This window comes from Telmatherina bonti, assembly GCF_933228915.1.
Source record: "Telmatherina bonti genome assembly, chromosome: 5".
Taxonomy (NCBI): domain Eukaryota; kingdom Metazoa; phylum Chordata; class Actinopteri; order Atheriniformes; family Telmatherinidae; genus Telmatherina; species Telmatherina bonti.
The window spans coordinates 11,347,215-11,374,386 of NC_136623.1; the positions used below are offsets into that span (position 1 = coordinate 11,347,215).

Sequence of the window (27,172 nt, forward strand, 5' to 3'; positions counted from 1 at the left end):
GTTATGTAATGAGACAGATTTTGGCTTGTGTACTTCTCTTTTTCGTCTTTTTACATCTTATATAATTGTTTCTTTAGCTACCGAGGACACATTTCAATTTGGTTGTGTTTCAAACATTTTCAATCTTTTAAAATATTCTATCTCTAGATCATTTGCTTTGATACTGGTTTTAAAAAATGTAAAGTCTATTTTACTTTTAACAACAAGGCATTTCAATTTGCTTTCAGTTATATGAATTATTATCTCTCTTGTTTATTTCCCAATTTGTGTATATGTTACAACGACTATTGTCCTTTTTTTTTGTTGTTTTTTTTTGTTTGTTTTTTACCACTGTTGTTTTTTATTTTTATTTTGTGTACTCGTTTATTTAAAGTGTGTTCAGTGACAGGCCTCTTCAGGTCCGATGTAAGACTGAAAGATACAGAAGATCATTCCTGCCAGCAGCCATCAGCCTCCGGAACAAGACCTACTCAAGTTAATTATATACTACTATATTGATTTTCCCTTTGGGGATTAATAAAGTTTTTTTTTTTTTAATTTCATTTCATTAATTTAGAAAAAAAAAAAAACCCAGCTTAGCTATGCTTTTGTTTCTTTATCTTTGCACAGTTGGTAATTTATTTTTGCCCCTATCAACAATAAAGTAAAATACAAATAGAACATTTATTTATTAAGTTATTTAGTTATTTATTTATTTGTGTGTTTGTTTATCCATTCATAGTCTGGTCATGACCTGGTGTTACCATGGTTACAATTAAAAAGCTTGTTGCAGTACCGCCAAACTACCAAAAGGGGGCGCAACCTCACAAAGAATTCTACGAGGCACCAACGAAAGCATCACTCAGGTAGTAAAGGGGCAGATCCGAAGACCAGATACGAGCAGCGGTGGGGCTTTTTTTTTTTTTAGCTCACACCTCTGGGGTTTTTCAGCGAGCTCTCGCTCCCCTTACATCCACACCTCCTGGAAACCATGGTGGCTAAAAACAGAAAACAGACCGGGAAGACTCCAGCGACCCAGCCTGACCGCGACAGGAGCCCTCTCGTTTCGCCCCATGGCAAAAGTACCATGAGGCGAGCAGGCAGGGAAGGAAAAAGCTCGCATACAAACGGGTTTTCGGGAATCGGACACAGGCTCGGGCTAACTCCTTCTTCAGTTGCAAAGCTGTGGTTCACGCTTTTTCTCGGTAAGTCTGGAGGGTTAGCTCGCTAGCTTCGCGTTGACCCATAAGCTAACTAGTGCTAAAACTGAAATATCTTAGTAGCATTAGCGCTCGTGCTAAATTAACTTATCTTTGTTAATCATAATACAGTCTGTGGTCACTCATCACATGGCTAATATGATAGCTAACTTAACGCTAGCTCTCTGATGGTTGCTACCTCTTGTGGCAGTTAGAGAAAATCTTAAATTACACAGTTTTATCCCTCTTGTTTATGTGGCATATCTATTTAACACGTGCTAACAGGTATTGAATAAAGTTCACGCTTGGGTTCACTAAATGCATGGCAGTAGTACTTAACTACTTCGCACTTGTAATTAAACTGGTGACTGTGACATGATGGTGTTTTAGTCAAACCACTTTCAGTCATTCTGAAGCTGCTGTGAAAGTTTATTCTTTCTGTCCACAGCTGGTCTGTCTGGATATCTGCACTGGTGAGGCATCAACATTTCCAAGACATGCGAGTTTTAATTGGTTTTGGTGTTTTGAAGTAAATAACAAATGTTGCTCTTTGTTTACACATTTCTCATCTTTTGTGTAGGTACCATCTCTCACAGCTTTTTGAAAATGACAGACACTTTTCACATCTTTCTACCCTGGAGAAGGAAATGACTTTTCGTACAGAAATGGTAAAAAAAAAAAAAGTATTTATTTTTTTTGTTTTAACAGGGATACATAAATTGATTTAAAGCTGATCACCTTATATATATATATATATATATATATATATATATATATATATATATATATATATATATATAATTTTTTTTTTTTTTTTTAATATTTATACCATCCATTTAATGTACATTGGTCTGTGACATGTGAGGAATTGGGAATTTCTATTATTTGATTTATTTATATATATATAAGAAGATAGGGCTATTGTATGTATCTTCAAAGTAAATGTCACTTTTTCTTTGCTGGCTCAAGAACTATTGCATCTTAATGCCAGCCCAGGGTAAAGTCATCTGCTTTATAATGTCAGACTATACTAATAAAAGTCTTGAGGCACCATTTATTTATTTTAATAATGCTACAAAGTAAAACATAGGTGCAATGATCCATTGAATCACATGCAAAGATAAATGGAAGTGATTGTACAGCAAGCTTATAAGTCATCATCCCTTCATTCCTCTCTGTCCAGATGATTTCATACTGTTTCACTAATGTTGAGGTTTGGGCTCTGGGGAAGATGCATCCCTATATCAGACTTGTTGCCACTGTTATACTTCAAAATCCAGACAAAACCTCAAATTTTCCTCCAAACAGTGTGAGTTGGTTAAATGCATGTTAGCCTTTCAATCGACTCATCGCATTTTGAGGCAGAAACTGTGTTTGGTAATTATTCATTGTATGTTGGAGGATTTGAAACCACTGCTTGTCATTCATCGACTTAGTTAATTAAAGGTGGAGATGAACCATGAAGTTTGGGGGGAAAAAAGGCTTACATCTTTCTCAGAAAATTATAAGGTGGAAGAAAGCCATTTGTGATTATGGCTGAATGTTTATGTTGTTTCTATCATGCTGCAGTAACATTTGGTCATGATTCTGATTCCTGATGGATAAGAATTCCTGATGTATTCAAAGTCTTATAATCACCTAGCGGATGACATTTTAAGTGGATGTCATCAGGATTTAGCTAAAAAAGAAAAAAAAAGAAAAACAAATAATAAATTTAAAAAATGATTTTTAGTTTCTTCTCGTGTGCGATCCTGCTTGAAATGATAAGGAATTGAGCAGTTAAAAAAAACATTCGTTAAATCACTGTTTGAATTTTATGACGGCTTTGTTTTTAACACAATGGAGATTATATTATATATTGTTTAATTTGTTATGAAAATCAACATTTAGAATAATATAAGGTTAGTGTTCAGCTCATTTTAATCGACTGTGTTTTGAGGGTTCCTTCCATGTTTTTGGAGGGACATTAATAGATTTTTTGCAGCATGATCAGAAACCACAGAACTTGGCTTTATCATTCAACACAAGATAAGGACAAAGCAGACTTTAATCTCTTCAAACACACAGCTTCTGTTTGTAATCCAAACACGACTGAAAAGTAAAGCTCGGTCCCGATGATCTCTGACCTGTATGAATGCTGGTTTGGAAACTTACCCAGTTTCCTTTCACATTAGTATGTGTGCTCAGTTTTTTCAAGCGGGCTTTTTTGTTACTGAGGTGTATTGTTTTTTGTTTTTTTTCTCCATTCTGGTTGTCACCAATGGACCTGTACCAGAGTGAAATGAATAAATGTATGTTAAAGTAGTGTGTACTGTCACTGTACGTTGGAAATCTGTTAGTTTTGACAGTAAAAGTGAGAATTGATCATTCGTGCTCCCCTACTGTGTGTTACCAAATGGGCTGTGAGCTGTTGCCATCTGCTGAGCCTGCACACCACATTTCTTCTGTCTCATTTAAGTCACATTTTTTAGACTTATATTTAGTCTCCTTCTGCTGCTTCTTTCTCGCTGTATAATTCTTCTGTGTTTCTGCCTTTTTTCTGTCCAGGGTTTATACTATTCCTACTACAAGACCATTATTGAGGCTCCTTCTTTCCTGGATGGGCTTCACATGATCATGAATGACCGACTGACAGAGTATCCTCTGGTTATTAACACACTGAAGAGGTTTAATCTGTATCCAGAGGTAATTAGTTTTTTTTTCCTTACCTTATCACACACACACTTCATTTCTTCTATTAGACTGATCATAACATGCTAGATTTTAGGGCTGTGACAATATGCTTTTGTCCCAATTTGATTTGATTTCGACTTTTTGGATTTTAATTACGATTCTCACAATTTTTTATATTGATGATTTTTGTAGATTTTTTTTTTTTTTTACACAACATTTTCCTTCATTTCAATTAGAAAAAAACAACACAGGAGCCAGACCATCATTCTGCTGCTATAAAGCCCAAGAGAAGTTAAAAAGATCAATAAAAAACAATAAAATTTTATAATGGATCATTTTTATTTATTTAATTTTTTTTTTTTTTTTTTTACAAAAAAAAAATTATTTTAAAATTGTGTAGCAAAAGAATCCCAATATTCAATTTTTCAATTCAGTTTTCCCACCCCTACTAGATTTAGTTTATTTGTCACAGCAGAAGTTAATTCTGTAAATGAAAACACAGTCAAATTCACCATGCAGTCAAATAAAGTCAAACCTTTCCACCAAGTCCCAGATTTGCTGATACAGTAGGAGGAAGTGTGCACAATATAAAAAAACAGTCTGTTTTTAAGCAGTTACACTTCATTTATATTTTTGTCAGAACAGCTACAACCCTTAGGTATGCAATCACAAAACAAGCTACTGAGGTGGTCTCCAAGCCGAAACCTCTAAAAGAAAAACAGATTATTCAAAAGTGTTGTTTGGTGCTTTAGAAGTTAACAATTAGGAATCAGTCAGGGAATAAGAATACTTTTCTGATGGGAAATCGTGGCTTTGTGTGCCTGTTGACCTCAGAACAAGAACAATGTTAGCATATGCACATTGTTGAGGAAATGTAGTGTTAAGTGCTCACAATGTCAAAAGCACATGAAGCTACAGAAAGAAAGCTTTGAGATGTTATGTTTGAATTTCACTGCCAGTGTCTGTCTCTCCCCTTCAGGTGGTCTTGGCCAGCTGGTACCGAGTGTACACCGGTGTAATGGGCTACTTAGGGATTCCCACAAAGATGTGCTGGTCCATCAACAGAGGAGAAGGTCTCACTCCTGTGGACAGCTGTGAAGGTAAAGTCTGTTGCCATGGAGCGCGAGCTTCAACTGCAGACACGCTGATTTGCATATGTTGACACAAGTTCACACTGCTCAGAAAGTTTCAATGCAGTAATCAGTAACTACACATTCCAGCTGGTGAAACACTCCTGAAACACTCCCAAATCATAATTATAGATTGTCATTAATGGTGAAAAATGTTCAATGTTGTCAAAGCACAAACATGTTTCTTTAATAAAATAATTAATCCATCCTAAATTATGTCAAGAAGTTGAATGTTTTGCCTTTCCTTTCCAAATTGTTTCTTTTTAAACAAGTTACCTGTCATGAAATGTTTCAAAATTTCACTTAAGCTTTAACAAGCACTTTGGCTCAATTATCATATTTAATCAGATAATAATGGGATTTTGAGCATTTAAGCAACTAAAAAAATGAGTTGGGATCAGAAGATCCACCTCACAGGGCACTGAAGGCATCCAACACAAAGAAATGCTAATTAACGCGTGTACAAGACAGCAAGAGGGGCATCATTTCTCTTACAGCAGCTTTGAACATACGGAAATCTGCTCTACATTTTATAGCACACAAACACTTTTTAATTTGTCTGCAGGAATGTTTTGTTGATGGGTAAATCTACTGAGAGTAAACACAAAAACTGCTGTCAGCTGTCTTCAGTGGAGCTGCAGTCTCCTGTTTCTGTCAGTCTCATTAGTGCAAGCACCCCAGGGTCGTTGTACACAGGCTGTTTTCACAGTATGCATAAAGAGCTGATGTAATGTCCTGTTTCTGCCAGCATGTACGTTATTTTTGTATGATTTGAAACGACACATCTGAAAATGTTTAGTCTGCGTTACAGTTTGAGACAGAGCCGTTGCTGGAACAAGATGTTTTTCTTCTTTAACTAACATTATGCTGTTAAAGTGGCTTCTAATAATGCCTACACAACTGAGTTTCTTATTTGTCATTACGGCCATGATGGTCTCTGCTGTGTATTGTCTTATGCAGCAAACATTGGCGGAAAATGACCTAAACTGAGCTAAAAGCGTAGCTGCACTCAGGATATCAGCTCCACTCACCTGCTCGGCGAAGTTCGCTTATCAGAAAAACTCCCCTGGTTAGATTTCTGGTAACATTAGGGGTCCTTTTCATTTGAATAACCTTTCATGTCATATTCTATATTAAAGTCCACTTCATTTTATTCCACTCGTGTTTTTTGGGCTTCTATTCAGACCTGCTGATGCTCTTGCTGAGTAAACTTGCCTCATGTTCTTGCTATGTTGTTTGACTTTTCAGTTAATATAACATCTCTTATTTAAATGGACTGGCCATTAAAAGGCTCTTCCTGAAGACTCTTGTACTTTTCTACTCAGTGTGAAAAAAAACTATTTTTGCATTTTTACAATTATTTTAATTATAAACAATTAAAAGGTATGAAATGTGTCATTAAGAAACAAAGGTCTGCTTTTGGATTCGGATCAGAGACTTTGACATTATACTGTATGGAATGTGTTTTAGACATTAGTAAACCTGTTTTAGGAGATTATTTAGTTATGAAACGTTGGCCTCATTTCCATGGGAATTTTAATTCCGAATAAAAGTAAATTCTGCTTTAAATTGGGGAAAAATGGCCACGTAGACACCTAATTCTGAATTTTAAAAGTCATTTCAGAATTCAAATGAATTCCAAATCCGAAGTAAGTGACTGGTTTATTTGCATTTTTAATCTGAACGGATTAATTCCTCTATCATGTAATCCTTTATTCTGCTCTGAGTTAATTCCGATCGTTCTGTGCATGCTCGTTACTTTTTCCCGTCCTGATGGCGCACATATTACGCGCATTGTTTTGCCCCTCATGTTGGGTAGTCTATTTTCCTTCTCAATCTCAGCTGCTGGAAAAAGTGTAGTGGCATGCTCGTGACCAGCCGGTGCTTCAAAATTATAATCCAAATAGCAGCAAAACTGGTACTTATTATGTAGTTTTCCATGTTATAACCGAAAAGACAACAAGCAGGAAGCAAACTTTGTCTATTTTCGGTAAACATAAGTACATCACGCTCACCCTTTGTCCAATCAGAACCCTTCCCAACGCGCCAATCTAAAGCGGACGTAAGTAAGGACGTGTTTCATGTGAACCTGGATTCAAATGTATTATTTTCATCTAAACTTGTAAGCAAATAATGTTAATTTGGAATTATTTAATTCCTAATTAAAAGCCATAATGTAGTCATACCTAATGTGTAACTGGAACTAAATCAGATATCTCACACAATTCTACATTATTTCACCTAAAAGAGCTACAATCTGCTCAATATGTAAACTAATACATAAAAAAAGTGCCACATCAGGAAATGGTGTTTGACGGTATTTTTAACGAGAGTTAAAAATAAAAACCTTAAACTGAGTTTCCAGCAGTAGGTTGTTCATGTTCTCGTTGGAAGAGCACAGCTCAGACAACATACTACCTGTTTTATGGGCTATTTTTGCATTGACCTAACTTCCTCATCCGAAGCGCCCCAGTTCTCTCAAAATGTAAGCAGTGCATTGAGGATACATTTACCCACTGTCTCCAGTCTGTTCCACAAATGCAAATGCTCATTCAGCATCACAACCACTTTACGTCTTTTACTTTCACGTGAAAGTTGCTCTTTATAGCAGCAGAGTAGAACCGCTCTGGAGTATGCATGGAATAAAAACATGAATGAATTTTTACACTTATTAATAAATGTTGTGCATTAGTATGATAATCAGTTATCAGAATCACAGTTACTTTCAGTTAACAGATGTAATCAGCTGTTGAGTCGTAAAGCTTCAGCTGTCGACTTTATGTGTGTGTATGTGTTTATGTGTGTGTGTTAGGAATGGGTGACCCGGCATACTTCTACGTGACCTGTGTGTTCCTGCTGAATGGTGCAATGATGAGCCTGTTCTTCATTTACGGTGCTTACCTCAGGTAAATCCTTTCCCTCCGTCCCATCACACTCAGATGGGCATCGCTGACAAGAAAAGCATTTTTAATAGCCCATCCCTCCAGCGAGCTGTCAGGTGAAGAACATCTGTCTCCTGTCTTTGTCAGCTTTATGGATTTCGAGTGTCAAATAGAAGATAACTTCTCCTATCTGTCTTCTGTTCTCTGCTGTTCTTATCTTATTCCCTCATGTTCTTTCTGCACCAGTGGGAGTCGACTGGGTGGAATCGTCACCACTGTTTGTTTTTTCTTCAATCACGGCGAGGTGAGTCCACCTCTCGTCTGTATCACAGAACGTAGTTTAGTCAATCCTCACCTTTCCCTCTGGGTTTAATCTCTGTAAATTTGTAAAAGTCTTAATGAAGAATAAGCCTATTTGTAAAATCAGAGTGTCGATAAGGCTTTGTGTTTTTGTAGAGAAAAGCTCAGAGTTGGTTTTAGTTTGCATTTGAAGTCCCTGCAGTCACCTTTTCTTGGGTTTCCTTCCCTGTAAAACTATGTCTAGACCAGAGGGCGTATATTTCAGTCACGCACACATTACTCAGACACCTTACAGGTGACCTTTTTTGTCTTTTCTTAGAGGAAAATAGCAGATGGATCGTTACAAGCAAGAATGAGGCTCTTTTTTTTTTTTTTTTTTATATCTGATTGCGTCTTTAAGGTTTCCGCCACATCACATAGAGGAATATAACAGAAGAAACAGTGCAATGAAGTGACAACTCTTAACAGTACACATATTTGTTGATTTGCAGCAAATGCTCTGAAAATTGAGCTGCTATTCTTGCACATTGTCTCACCGTCTGATCATTCTGATATTCATCATTACTGGGTGGAAGATATTGGCAAACTAGCAGTGAATCCTCGTGATTGTGTTCTCGTATGACACCACAAATGAATATTCCTGAAACATTTCAGGGCTGCAGCCCATGTGTGAAAACAGTTTTAGGTTGTTTTGTGGAACTTTAATTGTAAAATAAAGGTTTGTCGTTTATATTAACCAACTTAATCGGCCATCTACACAATAAATGCCTCCCCTTGTTTGGGTTAAGGAGATGGATTCTTCCTCTGTGAATGTTCACTGCAAGCTTCACTGCATGCAGTCATATATATAGGGATTTAGATAAGCAGATTTATTAAGTTGCAGAGTTGTAATAGTCTGTGTTTCCCCAGGTAAACTGTCGCTAAGTGATTGTTTTCTACCTGCTGTGATGCTTTACTAGCACATGATTTATTTATTTTTATTAATTTACTTGTTGTGACTCTATGTATGTGATCAGAGCACCCGTGTGATGTGGACTCCACCCCTGAGGGAGAGCTTTGCGTACCCCTTTCTAGTCCTGCAGATGCTTCTTCTCACTTACATCCTACGGTAAACTCCCCATCAGTGTCTCAGGTTTTGTTTTCACTGTTACTGTTAATGTTCTGGTTATTTGGTATTGTATTAAATTACATTTCTTATAACATTCTCACATGTGCTCACAGAGCAAATTGAGCATACTCGATATCGAGATGCCAATCCTGAAAATCAGACAAGCCCTGAAAACCATGCCTTATTTATTCCATTGTTGATATGACATAATCCCATCACTGAACCCTGTCATGTCAGACAGTGTGTAAGATGCATAAAGCAACCCACATGACCAGTAGCAACACTGGGACGAGCTGTGGCTTTTAAATGTTTGATTGGTATTAGGTCTCTTTAAATTTGTCCAAAAAAAAAAAAAAAAAACCAGAGATTGTCTCATCTAAAATAGAGAATCTCTTTGCAGTGCTGCAGCTCATAGAATAGTTCTTGTTTTGGGAGGGTTTTTTTGCCATTCTTAGAGGGGAAAAAAATGTATCAAATAATATTATTTCCTTTCTGTCATTAGCTGAATTTGGCTCTGTTCGTTAACAAATGAAACTTTTAGAAATCAGGGGAAAAGAAATATGAATCAGCCACATTTCTTCTGACTGGACGTCATGGTCTCACCAGAGAAAGGAGGTATCAGCAGCCTGTCTCACAGTAGATTAAGTACAATAAGTAGTTGTCCTAGCTGAAAAATAAGCATAAAGAGGAAATGATGAGAACTTGTTGACATTAACTAGAATATTATATTGTTTCTGTGGAGATGTTGTGATAAATCTGTGAGTATTCAGACCAATTAGTGTCATCACAACATACAACCTACTCCATAGTGGAAGTGATGTGTGGTGTAGGTTTTTATGTATTAACTTGTCTTTTCCAGTTTTATCAGTGCTTTAAATCGGTGTTTTTCAACCTTTTTTTGAGGCAAGGCAAACTTTTTTTCACTAAAAACATCAGAAGCCACACCACAAACCAAAATATTTTTTTGTTTTGTTTATTTAAGTTCACATTACTAAGATAAAGTCCAACTTGTCTTGCCTCTTGAATAGAAATCAGATAAACATAAGGAGAAGGAATTTTATTATCTTTCACTGGAGTATGCTTGGATGAAAACAGAGCTGCTTTTTAGACCAATTTGGGGAAATTGGGTAATTTCTCAGGGCACACCTGATAATTTCTCATGGCACACTCGTGTGCCACGGCACAGTGATTGGGAAAAACTGCTTTAAAGTGTTTTAATAAAAACAAGGAAACATGGAGGCACCTCTTTCCTCCATTATCAGTTTAATGGCACACAAAGCGAGCTCTTTGGTGAACCACAGCACTTCCTACAGACAAACATACTGGTCTCATAACAGCGTGTGGATGATACCCTGGGTTGTGTCCGAGCTGTTAGGATGCCATCATCTTTACAGTAAAGCGAACAAAATCTCTGTTTTGTATGTCTGAAGCTGTCGTGATGCAGTATTTTTAGAGTGGGATTAAATGTGTGTGCTTGAGAGCATCTGTGTCCGCCTTTTGCTTCAGCATCTTTTTCCTTTGCTTCTCGCCTCTTCATCATTTTTTTCCCCCACTTCTTCCATCTATGTTCTCTCTTCAGGACACGGAACCCGAGCCGGACATCCATGGTCGCGCTGGGGATTTCCAATTTGTGCTTTATGCTGCCTTGGCAGTTTGCCCAGTTTGTGCTGCTCACTCAGGTAAACACAGAGCAAGAGGCTCATTTAGATAGAGAAGAGAGGAGGTAGGGAGATTACAGAGAGAAAATGTAGACTGGGCGCAAACAGTGGACTCTGGCAAGGAAGATGCAGCAAGTGCAGGTGCTGGACATGATAAGAAAGAAATGAAGAGGTGGTTAAGACTTCAAGACAGAGGAGAAGGAATACAACACACTGAATACTCCAGTTGCATCTTCATTTCATGGAGTGCTCTCAGCATACAGATATGCACATAAAACCTGAAGATTTTAAATGGGAACAATGTGAGGTGATTTAAAGATGAGAGATCATTTAAAGTCAGTTAAAGCATTTAGTTTTGCACATTTTAGCTCTGATTATAGGTTGAAACCACATCTCCAGAACAAACAGGTCATTTCTGCAAACATCTTTGTCAGCAACAATGCAGCCCACGCTGTTGCAGCCCCCTCAGGGCATAGAGCCTTTTGTGCAGGGATCCTGACACATGACAAGATTATTACCAGCGAATATTTCATTGTTTTATATTGAAAGCTGCTAATTGAAGCCTTTTGCCTTATTCATTGTATGCATGAAGCAACCCTTGGCCACATACTGTACATCCACCCACACTGCTTAGTCATACGCCCAAAGGGACGAAATGTCAGGGCTTTAAATTTTTAGAATTACACAGTTAACATCCCATCTGCTTCACTCTCTTGTAGATTCAGGCTGTGATTATAATTAATTAATATGCTGACCTATTTAGAAAAAGGTTTTACAACCTACACTTGTGCTCATATTTATTCATACCCTTTCATCAAAGAAGGATAAAAACAGCTGCCTGTAAAATAAGCTGAAATTGAGTAAAGTAAAAATAAATAAACATTTTATGAAAATCATTACATTATTTTCAAATTCTGGTTCAATAGAGATATTTTATTTAAAAAGCAAACATAAGATAATTTATTACATATTACATCACTCATAAACTAATATTTAGTTGAACAATCCTTTAATGTTTTCGCTCCAGTCAGGTGTTTTCTGTTCCTCTCAGTCAGACTTCTGCACCTGTTGACAGGTATTTTGTCCCACTGTTCAACAGAAAAGTGCTCTAATTTGTCCAGGACCAATTTGGTTTTTTTTCCTTCTTCTACTCAATTAAATGAAAAAACAGTGTCTTATATTACTAAATTATATTTTTGCAAATTTTAGTTATTGTTCCTTTTTTAAGTCTCCAGTCATTTGAGTGACTGTTGTAAATTCAGCCTTTTCTTTAATGAAAGGGGACGAAATATGAGCAGAACTGTAAATACACACATTCACCATTACATTATGGATCCAAGCAGTTAAAGCATTTAACCCTTTGAGCCCTGTACCTGTTATTTAATTCACTGCTTCAAAGTTTCACATCCATAATGACATGAGTTTATCTCTTTACCAAAGTGTCTTTTTGGACACGGTTGGGGTCATGGTGTATAGGGACGCTTGTGAGATTTAAGATGCGATAAGGCTGAACAATGTCTCCAAAAATTCAAATCAAAGATTTATGTTTTTTACACCTACTGGGATTTATAGTTTACTTACACAAAAACATTAATCTTATGTTCTAAACTTCTTCCTAAGGATAACTTAACTAAAGTTCATGATATACTGGTACATTAAAAACCAGTGTTCCAGGTTATATTAGAGTAAAAGATCTCCCCCTCTCTCTGTCAAGATTTGTCACTCGTTGCTTTGGTGATGAGGTGACTAACCGAGCAAGTTACACAACCAAGTGCAGGTTTAGTGTGAAACTGCACAAATATATACGTGTTTAGATGTGACTGAAATAATCATCCAACTAGTAATCTGGCCAGAAACTTTCCGTTCTGGATCTGGGAGCTTTTTTATCGAGCCAGCTTTCAGTGCAAGAGTTCTTCATCTCCTGTCACCCAAGCAACAGTGAATCATTGTCCCCTGAGGGGAAAAAAATACCAAAACAAAAGCACAGAAATGGCGGACAACTCTCAGTACACATTGCTTCTTTCTGACTCGCAGCAACCTCAGCTTAATTGCATTTGTATCCTTGACAATGCATCCTTGGTAACAAGTTCTTCGTGGTACATCTGCCACTGGTGAAAGAGCTCAGTTTGTTTTAAAGTCCAATCTTCTCAGACATGCATCATATTAGGATCAATGATGAAGCAATCACAGTGTAATAGTAGGGATTCTAAAATGAATAATGTGAGGGAAAAATGTTTTGTAGGTGTAGGTGGAAGAAGTTTTACTCACCAACACATAGTTGTTTGTGCCCTAACCGTTACAATTACACACTAGTTAGTGTGATTTTGTGTGGGAGTTTTCTGAAATCCATGCAACAGTAAAAACTTGTCTGTTCTCCTGTTTTTCAGGTGGCTTCTCTGTTTGCATCATATATCCTGGGCTACCTCGCTGCAGCCAAGATGCAGTCCATCCTCGTCACACATATGGTACAAACCTTTCATTCATCCATCAATGAAGCAGTCAGTGTGTTACAGTGATTCTGGTAATGTATATAAGGTTTTTTCTCAGTGATGATGAAATTTTAACCAAAAAAAATCCCATGTTTAGATATTAGAAGAGAAAACAAACTATTGATTGGTTTTTACTGTGGTGGCGCAGTAAAAATGAGAGCTTGTTTGAGCTGTAACAGGCTCTCCTATGGATCGTCATACCGTACTCAACTTCTAAGTTGGTGGATTTCATGCAAGGACGACACTAGCAGAGACAGGGATGACTTTCTTTAGCACTAATTATACCACTGCACGTCTACGAGTAGCTTTTTAGCATGAGAGACTGAGGATGTGTGGGCAGCTTATGCCACCCAGCCAAGGACAGTAGCATTGTGCACAGATAAAGTCAGTGTTTGTGTTGCCCAGGCCGTTTGTCCCTCTCTTCTGCATTCTTTCTCCCTAATCCTCTCAGCATGCAAGGCTGTCAGCCACAGCGTGTGTGCTCCACAGATAAAGAGAAGGCCCTTTATGGTAAGATGGTTTAGATTTGTGTCAGAGGAGAGCATATGGTTCTGCATAATTAACAACGATGACTTGGATGTGTGAAAAGAAGATGCACAGCCAGACATGTGTGTATGTCCTCTATGACCTACAAGGCTATTAATAAGCCTTGGAAGTGTCATTTGTAACATGAAATATTGCAATAATATTGTATGCTAATTTCAGGTGTGTTAAGAAGGGCACCTGTTCTGCACCTGTGCAAGCAGATTAGTTGTAGAACGTGAAGGTAAACACCTGTGGTTATGCAGACTCCTGTCTAAATGTCCTTGCTATGTTGATACAGTATAAATAATAAATTGTACAGGTGTGTTGATTAGGATATAAAATTTTAAACTTTTGTTGAACATTTTATGTCCCGAACATGACAACTGGGCTTTGTTCTGTCTGCACTCAGTCTTGTGGTGTGAAGTTGCTTAGGTTGGGAAGCTGAGTTCGCAGTCTAGGCTGCTCAGTGTACAAGTCCAGGACACTATACAGCAGGTTGTAGTGGATTTACACTGTGTAAAGGAGATGAGGTGACAAGATTTCCCTTCCGACTTTGCGTCCGTCTGGTCTGACTTATCCATATTAAGTAGTTACAGATTCATGTGGATCAGTTATTCTGGTCATTAGATGAAGAATGTCAAATATTTAGAAAGACACTGCGTCATGTTCAAGAGCCTCTTGGATCACGATGTTTTGTCAGCCCTTGGCTTCTCCTTGCAAACCACTGTAACTGTTTGTTGACTGCAAGCAAAAAGTCACCAGTAAATTGTCAATTTCTGTCATGAACTGAGTGCTGCAGACTCATCACTGTGTCCCCATCTGCAGAGATGCGTAGTTGCTCGCCTCCTCATCAAACTGCATCTAAAAATCCAAAAATTACCACACCTTCTAAAGTTTTTTTAATTAAAACTTCCTACACTTATTTCTGCTACTTTTCCAAATGCCCATGGTTCAACACTGCATCTTACTGGATTAATTCTTCACTGAATGGGATTATATTCTGCTAGTAGCTGTGAATTCATAGTTTAATGCGTTTATGAGACATATTGATGCGGTTATCTTAGACTACCCTCCTACTCTTGAGGTTATTCAGCCAGTTGCTTGTGTTTTTATGAGACTGCTGGAAACCACAGGAGCTTGCTAAGCCTCAGATCACTGTCACATTTTGTATGTTCGGTTATTTGTAATAAGGACACATTATGAACATCAAGCTGCAGGATCTGCTGCACTGTACTGTCTACAGTGAGTATATACCAGGATTATAATGAGCTAATGCTTCCTCTGATCCCTGTCTCGTATAGATCACGCTCGGCGTCTGCTTTATCCTGATGTTTGGGAACTCCATGCTTCTCACATCCTTCTATGCTTCTTCGCTCATATCCATCTGGGTGAGTTTGACCGTAAACTACACTGAACTGTTTGGAGACGGTGTTTCATGTAGGAATCGTACTTGGCGAGGTAAATGTATTGTGTCAAGACAGTGGATTTGTTTATTTTTTGTTCGTTTTTTTTTTTTTTTCTCTTTAGGTCATTATTGCCTTGAGGGATCGATTTGCTCAGGTCTTCAAACCTGGAATCATCATCTGGGTATGATGAATTCAATATTCTTTTCTGTCAGCCTTCACTGAAAACATGCATGATGTAGATTTACTCCTGAATGTGTGGATTTGGATTAAACTAGCATTACAATTTTTTTTTTTTTTTTTATATATATACATTTTTCAAGTGTCCAGCAGTCTCTGGCACAGACATGCTTGATGTTTAGGACATAAATGGACGATGCTGCATGGACATTTTAAATAAAGTGAATTTAAAATGATACAGTTGATACAGTTTCTTCTTCTTTATGATTAAAATCTATAAATGACGAATAAAATTACACCACATTCCAACATTTATACTATACTTTTTATACTTCTTTGGTACTAAAATAGGGAATGTTGCTTAAAAACACTCATTTTATCAAAGATAATTCTGCTCCCAGCTGTCAGTGTTTACATTGCTTGGGTTGCTGTAGCTGTTCAAGTGGTTTTCCTTTGGTTGGAAGTTTTCTAGTTTGATCCTAGATGTCTCCAGGCTCACTTCACTCACAGCAGCATGTTGAGCCCCATATTTAGTCACCCTGAAATGTTCCTCGCCCATAACTTGCTTTTGATGTAAGAATCTGTTAAATGAATGAGATGTAAATGTAATATGTGTGGCTAAAATCTCAGAAATAAAGCATTCATTAAAATATGAAGATTTATTTTTGGATTAACCATCTGTTTTCTGATAAAGTAAGAAGAAGCTAAATAATAATAATGAGTTTAATGAGCTGAATCGATGTAACCGTATGGAGGCTTGTACTTCTCTTTGCACACCTTTTCATTAGATTCTATGATTACAAAAACCAGGCTGAATTATATATGTGGGCTGTGTGCGTGTGTGCGCGCGCGTGCGTGTGTTTCTCCTCCACAGATCATGCAGGGTCTTGCTTGGGTTGGCGCCACAGTTCTGCTTAAATTTATGCTTTCCACCATCCTTGGTGCCTCAGATGATGTAAGTTACTGTAATTTCATATCTTGTTAAACTTAATGTATTTCATATTGTGCATGACTTCAGTATTATTACGTTCTTTGACAGTAAAATGTGAGGTTTCAGGGTCACATGTTAAGTAGCATGTTTAATAAATAACGTTTAATGTCCGATTGGGTAAATTACCAGAGTTTTAACATGTAAAAGTCAGGTTTTTATACCATTTTAAATAACAAAATATGTATATGTTTCAGGCTCATATCAGTGGATTAATCAAGTCTAAGTTCACGAGCTATAAGGACTTCCACACGCTGATGTACACCTGCGCTGCTGAGTTTGACTTCATGGAACTTGCGGTAACGTCTGTTTTGAGAAAAATCTTTTGCTCCATCAGACCTGACATTTATCTTTCTGCCTCTGAATGGAGGTATCTGACTGCTGTAACTGTGTAAGCCTCCCCCAATAAAGTGCAGGTCCGGGAAGTTTGCGGTGAATATCTCGCCAGATGTTGGTTTTCTAAATGTCATCCAGTTCCCTTTTTAAAATGTCAGAAATATCAAAAAGCCTGCTATGTTGTATGAGTGTAGATGGAACCAGATTGAGACTGGCATGAGACAAAAACTCTGACTTGGCAGCTCATTTTCCAAGCTGAGTTTTTGCCTCAGTTTGGCCTGGAGTGTGTCTTCAGATTTACACAGAGCCAAACAGTTTCATCAATAAATAAACAAAGGCCACATTTACATCAGCGTTTTATTATACAAATCTTCGCCTGTTTGCTCGTAAAGTCCTCTTCATCTGGGGGAAGTATGAATGTGTTTGGTCCGTTTCAAACGTTTCAAAGCTGGTGGGCGGCTCTGGACAGGTCAGACGTGGAAGAATTTAGACAGAGATCTGATCAAACCAGACCACTGTGATCTGGTGAAGCTCCATGTTTTCTTGCCTCTGATGAAGAGTGAAACATGTTTTTTTTTATTATTATTATTATTAAAAAGGTTCGATTCGTTTGAGAAGTGCAGCTGAAATGAAACCTCAATCCAGAATAATGTGCCCCCCTGTAATGTGCTACTAACCTGATGTGAATGCTCCCTAAGCTTACGTTTGGGACGGAAACTAGTCCCTACGTTGTTTCTCTGTCAGTAACAAATAATATAAATAATGTATCTAAATATTTTCCTCCCTTTATTTCTTTTCCTATTTTACTGCATATTTTCTAAGTCTCCATGTGTTTCATTCATATTTATATGAATTCTTCGACTAATTTATTCAGATCATCTCATATGAGAGACGTAACATAAATAAGTGATATGATTCAATAGACTTTTGTGAATATTTGATTCTGTTTTTATTTTAAGCTTATTAAGAAAGTGGTCCGTCTCTTCTCCTTACATCACTGTCTCCCTTCAGACGCCGGTGCGTTACCTGAAAACGCTGCTGCTGCCCGTCAACATGCTGGTGGTTGCCATCATTGCTGGCAGGGTGAGTATCGTAGTGTGTTGAACACACAACTAAAAGTTAGAGACCCTTTTATTCTGAAAAGCAAAGAGACTGCTTTTAATCCCAGTCAGAAAATAAAATATCCATTAACATGTGCTTTTCTCCAAATATGCAGCCCTAACTGTCTTGGATAGTATTTCCTTTTTACACCCTTAATATTCTAATAATGTACATACTGAACAACTCTGTAATGTACCAAAGGTAGTAGATTTCATACCTAAATTACAGGCGGTCCTCGGTTTACGAACGAATTCAGAACGAAGTCAGATTTTTATCCTTAAATATCACATATTGCCCCCTTGATCACTAAATACACGTATTATATGTCATATTAATCAAAAAACAGTACAGGCAATTAAAATATGCACTGAGGCGTCGTCTAAGCCTCCGTATCACGCGTTGGAAAGCTTATATGGACCCTCATAACTTTGAAACTTGCTCTATTTTTTTTTAATATTTACATTTATTTAATGACCGTCGTCAATTTGAAACATAAGTCGAGGACCGCCTGTATTTCCAAAACAAGCTAACGTTGGTAGCCGGTGTTAGTTTCATGCACTTGCGGCTGATATTTATGTAAATGTCAGTGGAAATGTGATGACAGCCACATTTCTGTAAATAAATATGCTAAAATTTGCATTTTGAAACATGAGATGCAAAGCAACAAAAATACTATAATTGAATGCCGTGGTGTGGTAGTGATTTGGGAATGTTGACCATGATGGAATGTTACATTGATGGAATTAACTTGTAAGTGTTTTACTATAGCTCTGAGAACAAACCAAGCTGGACCTCTGCATTCTTAAAGACAGAGGTATTCTGTGACAAAATTTAGATTATTAAATAATTTACCTTCAGGCTTACCAATCATTTTTATTTATCAGAATTTAATATCACTTGATTTTACAAAACTCTTCCACTGGAAGTTTAGATAAGTGTATTACGTTTACCTGAGACAAAAAGGAATTGAGTCATTGAGCGTCATGTCTGTCTTAATGTCACCGTTACATAAATCCTTTTACAGTAGAAGTTTAAAAAATGCTGTAATACAGAAGCAGGCAAATGTTTAAAGATGAGCACTTTTACCATAAAATAAACCTAAACAGGTTTGCAAGAAATGAACTGAAACTTAACTCTGTCAATGTGCCGTAACCTCACCTGAACTTAAAGCTCCCTACTTTGCACAACCTATCAGTGAGTAATATAGTAAGACATTTAACAAACCAAGATCAGCTGCTGTAAAAGCTGTTCTCATTACATATTTGCGTCAATTAGATAAAACTATGTGGCAAGAGCCAAGGGAGAGCTTTAAATGGGAGTCTGGGAGGGGGGGCTTGGGGGGGGGCTCTGAACCCAGTGTTACGACCCTCAATGGAGTTTGTCCAGGGGTAAGCAGGAGTGGCAACATTAACAAAAGAAAACCAGGAAAATGCGCAAATGAAGGCTTTATTTTGGACCCACTAGTCCTTGAAAGTATCTGATCAGAAAACAACCAAACAAACCCAACAACAAAAGTATAAACCAAAGCTGGCACCAACCCAGCGGTAATCACAAAAGCGTCAAATCAAATACCAAACAGTCAGCCTCCTTCACAGTCAGTGAAGGAGTGGCAAGCTGTGGCACCAAGGCTCAACCAGAACACAGCTGCTGGAAACGAAGGTTGGTGACAGCCTTTATTCGGGTGCTCAGTAGAAGGTCCGGCCAATCAAGAGTAGGTGGGCGTGTGGCGTCCAGCATCCAGCACACATCAGCCTGAGGGAAGAAAGCCAGGTGTATCAGATCCCCCAGGTGATGATGGTTGGAATGATGAGCTAGATGAGATGACTGGCCATGGGCCGTAACGCCAGTCATCATGCATGTTCGAGACATGCTCAGTGGCAGACGGATTCAGTACAAGAGAATAATAATGTTTTATTTAACAATTATTAAAATTCCCACCCCTTTTCGTGCATAGGCAAAAAAAGCACAGTCCAGTTACTGCCCTGCAAACAAAGGAAACACCAATATGGTCGAAGGATGCAGGCTAAACAAACAAAATCACAAATCATCTGTTAACACTAGAACCGCCAGGCGGGTCATTTTTACCTCCTTGGGTCTTCAAACACTTATCTCTGTTAAAATAAAATCCCTTTTCTCCAAATTCATCACTTTTCCTGAAATGGGTCCAGTGAACTTATAGTAAATTTTGGTGAGTGTGTGTGATCACAACAAAAAGATATCTGAGCATAAATATCTAGAACCGCCAACGGTGTCATTTCTACCGCCTGAAGAAATGAATTGTTTTCATCTGTCAGATGTTTCTCGCGCCACGCCCATTCGCACCACTCCCTGTTGCTTCGTAACACGAGTGAGTTTGACAGCTGTCAAAGAGTGAGTAAGAGGGTTTTATGATCGCTGAGTTTGAGAAATGGATAAATACAAGAGATATATGAATGCCAAAGAAGCTTGGTTATTATTTCAAGAACTGAGTGACGGAGAACCAGCTCTGGATGACGGTGGAGGATTCTGACGAGACGGTAGAGGAATCAGTAGCTGGAGAAAGTGATGATCCGTCTCTTTTACCTGATAACGAGTCATCTAGTGAGTAGGAGGAGCTGATCACACATCGCCACATCACATGTCGTGTTTGTATGAGAGTGAATGGAAAAATAAGTTGAAGAGCAGGGTTTATTTATCTTACGGTAAAATTAATTAGAATATTGAAATATGTTATTTTGTTATTTTAATATATGTTTTTTACTGTTTAGCTAGTTTTTTTTTTAAAGTCTCAATTATAACTATTAACATAATAAATGGAATCAAACAACTTCAAAGCATCTTTGCGTTATTTGCGCTGTTGCAGCAGGGGGTGGCTCTAGGAGTACTGGAATGTTGGCGGTTCTAGTGTTAAAACCTGGCCTGCATCCGCAGGGAGTAAATTCGGTATGTTAACACAGTGCAGAATTTGTCAGTTTTGGAAACTCTCCCTTCACTGAGAGAAAACTCCTCTGCAGCTACGTGAAGTGGATTAAGTATGTGGAAGTCAGCAATGATGCTCATGTGAGCCTTAAACAGTAGCTGTTTAGTTACAGGCTGCATGCTAATCTCACACTGGGGATGTAATCTACAGGCATTTTCTGACAGTTGTAAAAAAATGTAATGTAGAGGGAAAATGTTCTTGCTATCAGACGTCACCTTTCAGAGTGAAGCAGCACATTGTAAGTCATGGAGAAGAAATCCATGTTTTCCTCTTTGATGTAGCAGGTGATCGCTTGTTTTTACCAGAGCCCTCTGCTCTGCTTACCACATATAAATGTAAACCATCTGAACAGCTGATCTGCAGAAAGCAAAATAATCAATTGAGCTGGTTTTCTGCCAGTTTCACAAGGTTTCTTTGCTTTAAGTCTTTGATCTGCTTGGGAGTTGATGCGTGGAGTGCTTTAATAAAGAGCTTTATTCTTGATTGTTGTGTCATAAATATTTTTCAAAGAGGAAACCTCAGAGGAAAATATTTCAGGAACTGCTCTTTTATGTAGTTTAATCTTGTTACGCCTTCCCCTCGCTTGGCTAAGAATACGATTTGGCAGAGTTCTGCAGGCAAAACATGAGCAAGCTGTTGCAGATAGATGTTCTCATACAAAAATGCTCTTATGCAGCGCTGGAAACATGACATAAGAAGAATAACTTATTATAATTTATTGTGACCATGTGTTCTCTTCAGACTGTCCAGGATATAGTCCGGACCCTGAAGCATGGAGGGAAAACTGATGATGCTGGTGAAGCTGGAGGGTGAGCCTTCATCACTGGTCTTAAAGTGGTTTCTACTGTTTTTCTTCCTTTTTTTTTTTTCTTTTAGTCAAATAGAAACAGTTTTAGAAAAAAACATTTGAATTAACCAGGAATATTTGTCTTTATTTTGCCTCATGTGGGCTCCAACTCTGTTGCAGGTCGGAAGCCGTTGCAAAAGGAGAGGTGAGAATTTTTTTTTTTTTTTTAATAACTTTAACGTGTTGAAAGATGCAGATGCCATTTTTTGGTCACACCTTGTGGTATTTTTACTTGTCCTTTAAAAAAGAAAGGTTTAATTCCAACAGCTTTCTACAGTGCAGTGAAGTCTGCTCAGCGGCTGTGTCCTCAAGTGATTTTCATCCCCTTTCCCATTACAAAGAAACGGAAAGCAATTCCTTTTCTGCCAGAAAATCCCACTCTGTTGCTTTTTTGACAGATTTCTCTAAGCTGCTTTCTGTCATGTTCTTTTATATCATGGCAGGCAAGCATCCAAACAGCAGCAGATCGCTCACTTAATGGTTTTAATGTTTCCATATGGCTGAAGAAGGGACTTTTTTTTTTTTTTTTTTTCCCCTCTCATTTTTACTTTTGATCAAAGATTTTCTCTCTGTGTTGTAGTTTTAACATGGCTTCAAGAGGAGACTGTCGGGCAGTCTTGGACATTTTTTAATACTGGATATATTGTATTTTACTAATAAACCAACATTTATCATATATCTTAGTAGATGGGTGAAAAAAAATCATGCACACAAGTAAAAGCACGTCCGACTTGATAACTTTAATTTAGCTTTCATGTTGGAATCTCCAGCCTGAGTGACCTCCGGGGGAGTGTGGCAGTATTTGTTGAGCTAATCACTGATGACTTTTTCTCCCCTGCTAGCTGGTGTACCACAGCCTGCAGCTGGTGGCGTTTGCCGTCCTGGCCATCCTCATCATGCGCCTGAAGCTTTTCTTGACGCCCCACATGTGCATCATGGCATCGCTCATCTGCTCCAAACACGTCAGTGTCTTTTCTCACGTCTAGTCTCTTAAACATGATCCGTTTTCTTTATAAAAGCTTTTCATAAAGTAAAGATATTTACTGATTTGGTTTCACTTTTTATTGTCCTGTAAGTATTTTAATGTCAAGTTTCTTCTAGTCGAATGTGTGTACTAGTTTGCTATTAAATATGATTGTTTCATCTTTCTGTCCTGTTGTCAGTTGTTTTGTTGGATCGGAGAGAAGATCAAGCATCAGAGTGTGGTTTTGGCAGTCATGGCCATGATGGCCATACAGGGAATAGCCAACCTGCAGGCCCAGTGGGCGATCATTGGAGAGTTCAGCAACCTCCCGCAGGAGGAGCTGCTGGACTGGATCCAGGAACACACTCGCCCTGGTAGGTGTGGTTTTAGTCTAAATTATTTCAGCTTTCTTGTGCGATTTAATTCAAATAAATTCATTGGATCAGTCCAATCTGGAGAAAAATGTTGACAGCTGCTTCTTTCACTTCACATCATAATATTTGCTGTTGTTTAACATGAATAACTGCAGTTTACTCTCTTTGCGTTGGTTCCACCTCATGTGCACACAGAGTGCACACAGTTGTCCTGTCTGCCACAAAGCAGACAGACGGACCTAACGTGGTATGAAACAACTGTTGTATGAAGCATTACTACATTTTTTTTTTCCCCCATCGTTGTTTCACAGAAACCAAATGCTGTAAATGGGAACGGACATATTCCACTACATTCCAGTTCCACCCCTTTTTTATTTTTTATTTGGTTTTTGCATTTTGTGTGTGTGTGCAGATTCTGTGTTTGCTGGAGCGATGCCCACGATGGCCAGTGTGAAGCTTTCCACTGGTCGGCCCATCGTCAACCACCCCCACTATGAGGATGCTGGTCTCAGGTCAGTAGGACAACGTTGTTGTGGTTTAGTTTTCAGACCAAATAAAACTGAATGATGTTGAATTGATCTTACAGTCGATGTGTTTCAGTGTGACGGATGAAAATACGATGTAAAAAGAAATGCTCGTAGAATGAGGTAATCCTGGAGGCCTGTAGCAGTGAACAGGAAGCTCCTCCTGAACTTGTTTTACAGAGTGTGTTGTGTTTGCAGTTATGTTGAGAAGCATATGCAACTTTTTTCTTTCAGAAATCACAGAAACAAACAAGAAAAAAAGTTGTTCCCAAAGAGCTCGTAATGCTTTACGAGTCTGTTTCTAGTCCTGATCATTTCCTACACTGTACTCAGCAGAACGGCAGAGTACATCTCTCCCTCTCCAGCTGCTTTTACAGATAAGCTGGTGTTTTGAGTTATGTTAGAGATGTTGTAGAAGTGGTGGCTGCTAAGATCTCAAATATTTGCTGCACTCACTTCATACTTTCTTCTGAGATTTTCCAGCCTGAATCAAAAGATTATGTATAAACATGTCAGAAAATATTTGAGCGTTTGCTTCTAGGGGTGGGAAAATCAATGTTTGTTTTAAAAAAAATCGATTTTTTTTTTTTTTCTTTTTCTTTTTTAAATAAGAATAATCCATAGTAAATTTTTATAATATTCATTGTTTTTATTGATCTTTTCACTTGTCTTTGTGGGCATTATAGTAGCAGAATGAAGATGTGGCTACTGCTTTTTCCTAATTGAAATCAAGAAAAATGACTCTACTATTAAAGAATCATGAGGATTGTAATTTAAATCGAATCTGCACACAAAAACAAAAAGTTTTTGCTCTTTCTACTGACCTGTATGCTCATCTCTGCTCACTCCCTGCAACTGCAGACACATGCAGTATTAAGGGCCTTTTGCTTTTCTCATGTTGTAAAAATGAACAGTAGTTTTTCACAGTGTCATTTCTTCAGAAAGTGCTGGCTCCTGCATGGTCTTGAGCCATTTCCGTGCCTCCTTCCTCGCATTTTCAGCCTGCAGAGCTGAAGATGTTGATGGACCAACGTATTTTAACTGAATCAAAATAAACAGATAAAAAAGAAAACATTGATTTAAAAGTCTTTTTGTAGTTTATAATTTGTTCAGAAGTGCCCAAACTTGACGAAAACACATTAATTTCTGTGTTTTGGGGTTTTATTTGCAGAGAGAGAACCAAGCTGGTCTACTCCATGTACAGCCGGATGTCGGGAGAAACTGTGAAGAAGAACCTGATGAAGCTGGGGGTGGACTACTTTGTTCTGGAGGATTCCTGGTGCACTAGGCGAACAAGGTACTCCTTACCCACCACCATCTGAGGAAAACACAAAATGCAAAAAAAAAAAAAAAGTTCCTTCTCTTGTTTTTTGGCCTTCATGTCCGTGCTTTCATCCTGTCTGTTCTTCAGGCCTGGCTGCAGCATGCCAGAGATCTGGGACGTCGAGGATTCTGAAAACGTTGGTAAAATCCCCCTCTGCACTCACATGTCCAGGAACTCACGACCCCATTTCACCACAGTCTTTTCCAATGACATTTACAAAGTTTTCAAAGTCCCAAAAGCCTCTAAAGATGTCAGATAACATCGTTGAACCAACTGGACAGCACCAAGCCCGTTCTTTCCAACTCCTCTTTCTTTCTTGCCCCTCACTTTGTTTCTGCTTTTTACTTCCCAAAACCCAGACACCTGCAGTTCTGTTTTTAATTTGTGCATTGCTCTTTCTCACTTAGCGATGGACTGATAAGAGGTGAGATCTGCCAAAAACCATATGCCATGAGTTGACCTTCATCACAGCTGTATTTGTGACCAGTTGCCTTTTTTTATTTTGCTGCATTTTGTGACCCGGCAACTTTGTCAGTGCAAATTTGAAGCCAAGATGTGTCACAGCTCCGCATTTACATTTGCATTATTTCTTCTAATGTCATTTTATTTTAAAGGGTGCTGTTCAAAGACAATGATACTTTTACTGTGATTATGTGTTCACCGAATGTTGCTTCAGAAGTAGACTTCGTCAGATAGGACCAATCAGTGATGCCCACATACTGTGAAGCAATACTCTTTGCAAATGGGACAGATGCTGACTTATTGTTATGCAGTGTTGATCTCGGAAAAGATTTTCAGTGGTACAGTATTTTTATAATTTATTTGTGTTTTTATGCAACTTTAAGATATTAGGATGTTTTTTTTTTATGTTTTAGTCCTCAGAGTGGAGAGTAGGAATTCTGCTCTGTTTTCAAATCCAATACATATCATGCAGTAACAGTGTGTAGATTAAATTTAGTCAAGATTGTTTTACCAGATGTCACGAGAAAGTAGCTAATGTTGACGTTTTTATGGCCTCAAAGAGTTTAAAGGAAAGAAAAAACAGGAAAAGCATAAATTTATTGAAACTGCCCTGATCTAACTTTGTAAATATTCTGTTTTTTGTAAAGTATTAATGTTCAGCCTTTAAAGGTTTTTTGTGTTTCTTGAGCTATTTATTGTTTGTTGCCAAAGGAAGTTTTGTTATTAAAGCTGCATTTTCAGGGTACTGTAGCATATTAAAAATGTGTTTTTAGAGCTCGAGAAGCATAAAGTTGTGTGTGAGTTGTTCATCCAAACTGTGTGTAGCAGTGAATTTCTTCTTAACTCATTGGCAGCCAATGAGCTCACCATTCAGCAGGGTCATTCAGCTCTGTCAGAGATCAGGAATTAAGCTTTCTAAGGCCATGTCCACACCATAGACCGTATATGAAAGATGGACGGAGTCTCTGGCGGTTAAAAATGAAGCCTCTGCAGAAGTGAATAAAACTGCAGTTCCCCCTTCTTCCACTAGGGGCTGGCTCCAAAACAGAGCCCCATAGACTACCATGTTTAAAAAAAAAACCTAATTCAGAGCAGAAATAACCATGTTTACAGCCTGGTTCAAAAATCAATTTTCAGTTTAATAGGTCAGGTTTACCTTCATGACAACTGTGGGGGGGAGTGAATTTTTTTTCTAACTCGCCCATTTAAAAGTAATTTAATCTTGAAATTCAGCATATTTAGGGGTGTGTCCTTTTGATTGACACGTATCCGATCTCCCGCTTTAAGTCAAGAATGTAGAACAACCGCGGTTTTTAGCCGGTTAACAACGTGACTTAGCTTTAGCCCGCTTACCTCCGTTAGCTTGTTAGCTCCTGTTAGCTCGGTTAGCTCTTAGCTACAGGCAGCTCGGAGTTCGCTTGATGTCAATCATCCACCATGATGCTGACAGCGCCCCCCCCCCCCCCCCCCCCCTCAGCTCCCCATATTTGTATTTTCCGGGCGAGACGACACGCATGCTCATGCCAAGATGACAATGGTAGGAACCGCCCACCGAGCTTCAATTCAGCTCTTCAGAAACCTACAGGTGATGTCACGGATGTCCATCTTTCTATATACAGTCTATGGTCCACACGTAGCCGGGTTTCTGTAAAATCAAATATCTCCCCTCCCCTCCAGCCATTCAGAAAAATGAGTTCATGCAACCTTGTTTTCCAGAAACAAATCCATCCACAGATTCACATAACCGCGTCGTTAAACACATTCATA

The 27,172-nt window shown here is 38.2% G+C and overlaps 1 protein-coding gene across 1 annotated transcript; it reads left to right on the forward strand.

The window, feature by feature from the left end:
• Window positions 1-970: 970 nt before the first annotated feature.
• Window positions 971-25,202, forward strand: dpy19l1l (dpy-19-like 1, like (H. sapiens); the record flags this gene model as incomplete). The annotated part of the gene is made up of 22 exons (XM_079240249.1): window positions 971-1,184; window positions 1,627-1,651; window positions 1,759-1,846; window positions 3,726-3,863; window positions 4,831-4,951; window positions 7,794-7,887; window positions 8,110-8,167; window positions 9,180-9,271; window positions 10,851-10,950; window positions 13,317-13,394; window positions 15,245-15,331; window positions 15,471-15,530; window positions 16,401-16,481; window positions 16,712-16,813; window positions 17,862-17,933; window positions 21,652-21,719; window positions 21,878-21,902; window positions 22,600-22,719; window positions 22,921-23,095; window positions 23,508-23,607; window positions 24,791-24,916; window positions 25,031-25,202. 22 exons carry the CDS (start codon window positions 971-973, stop codon window positions 25,200-25,202), a joined length of 2,196 nt encoding a protein of 731 aa, XP_079096375.1.
• Between the last annotated feature and the right edge of the window lie 1,970 nt (window positions 25,203-27,172).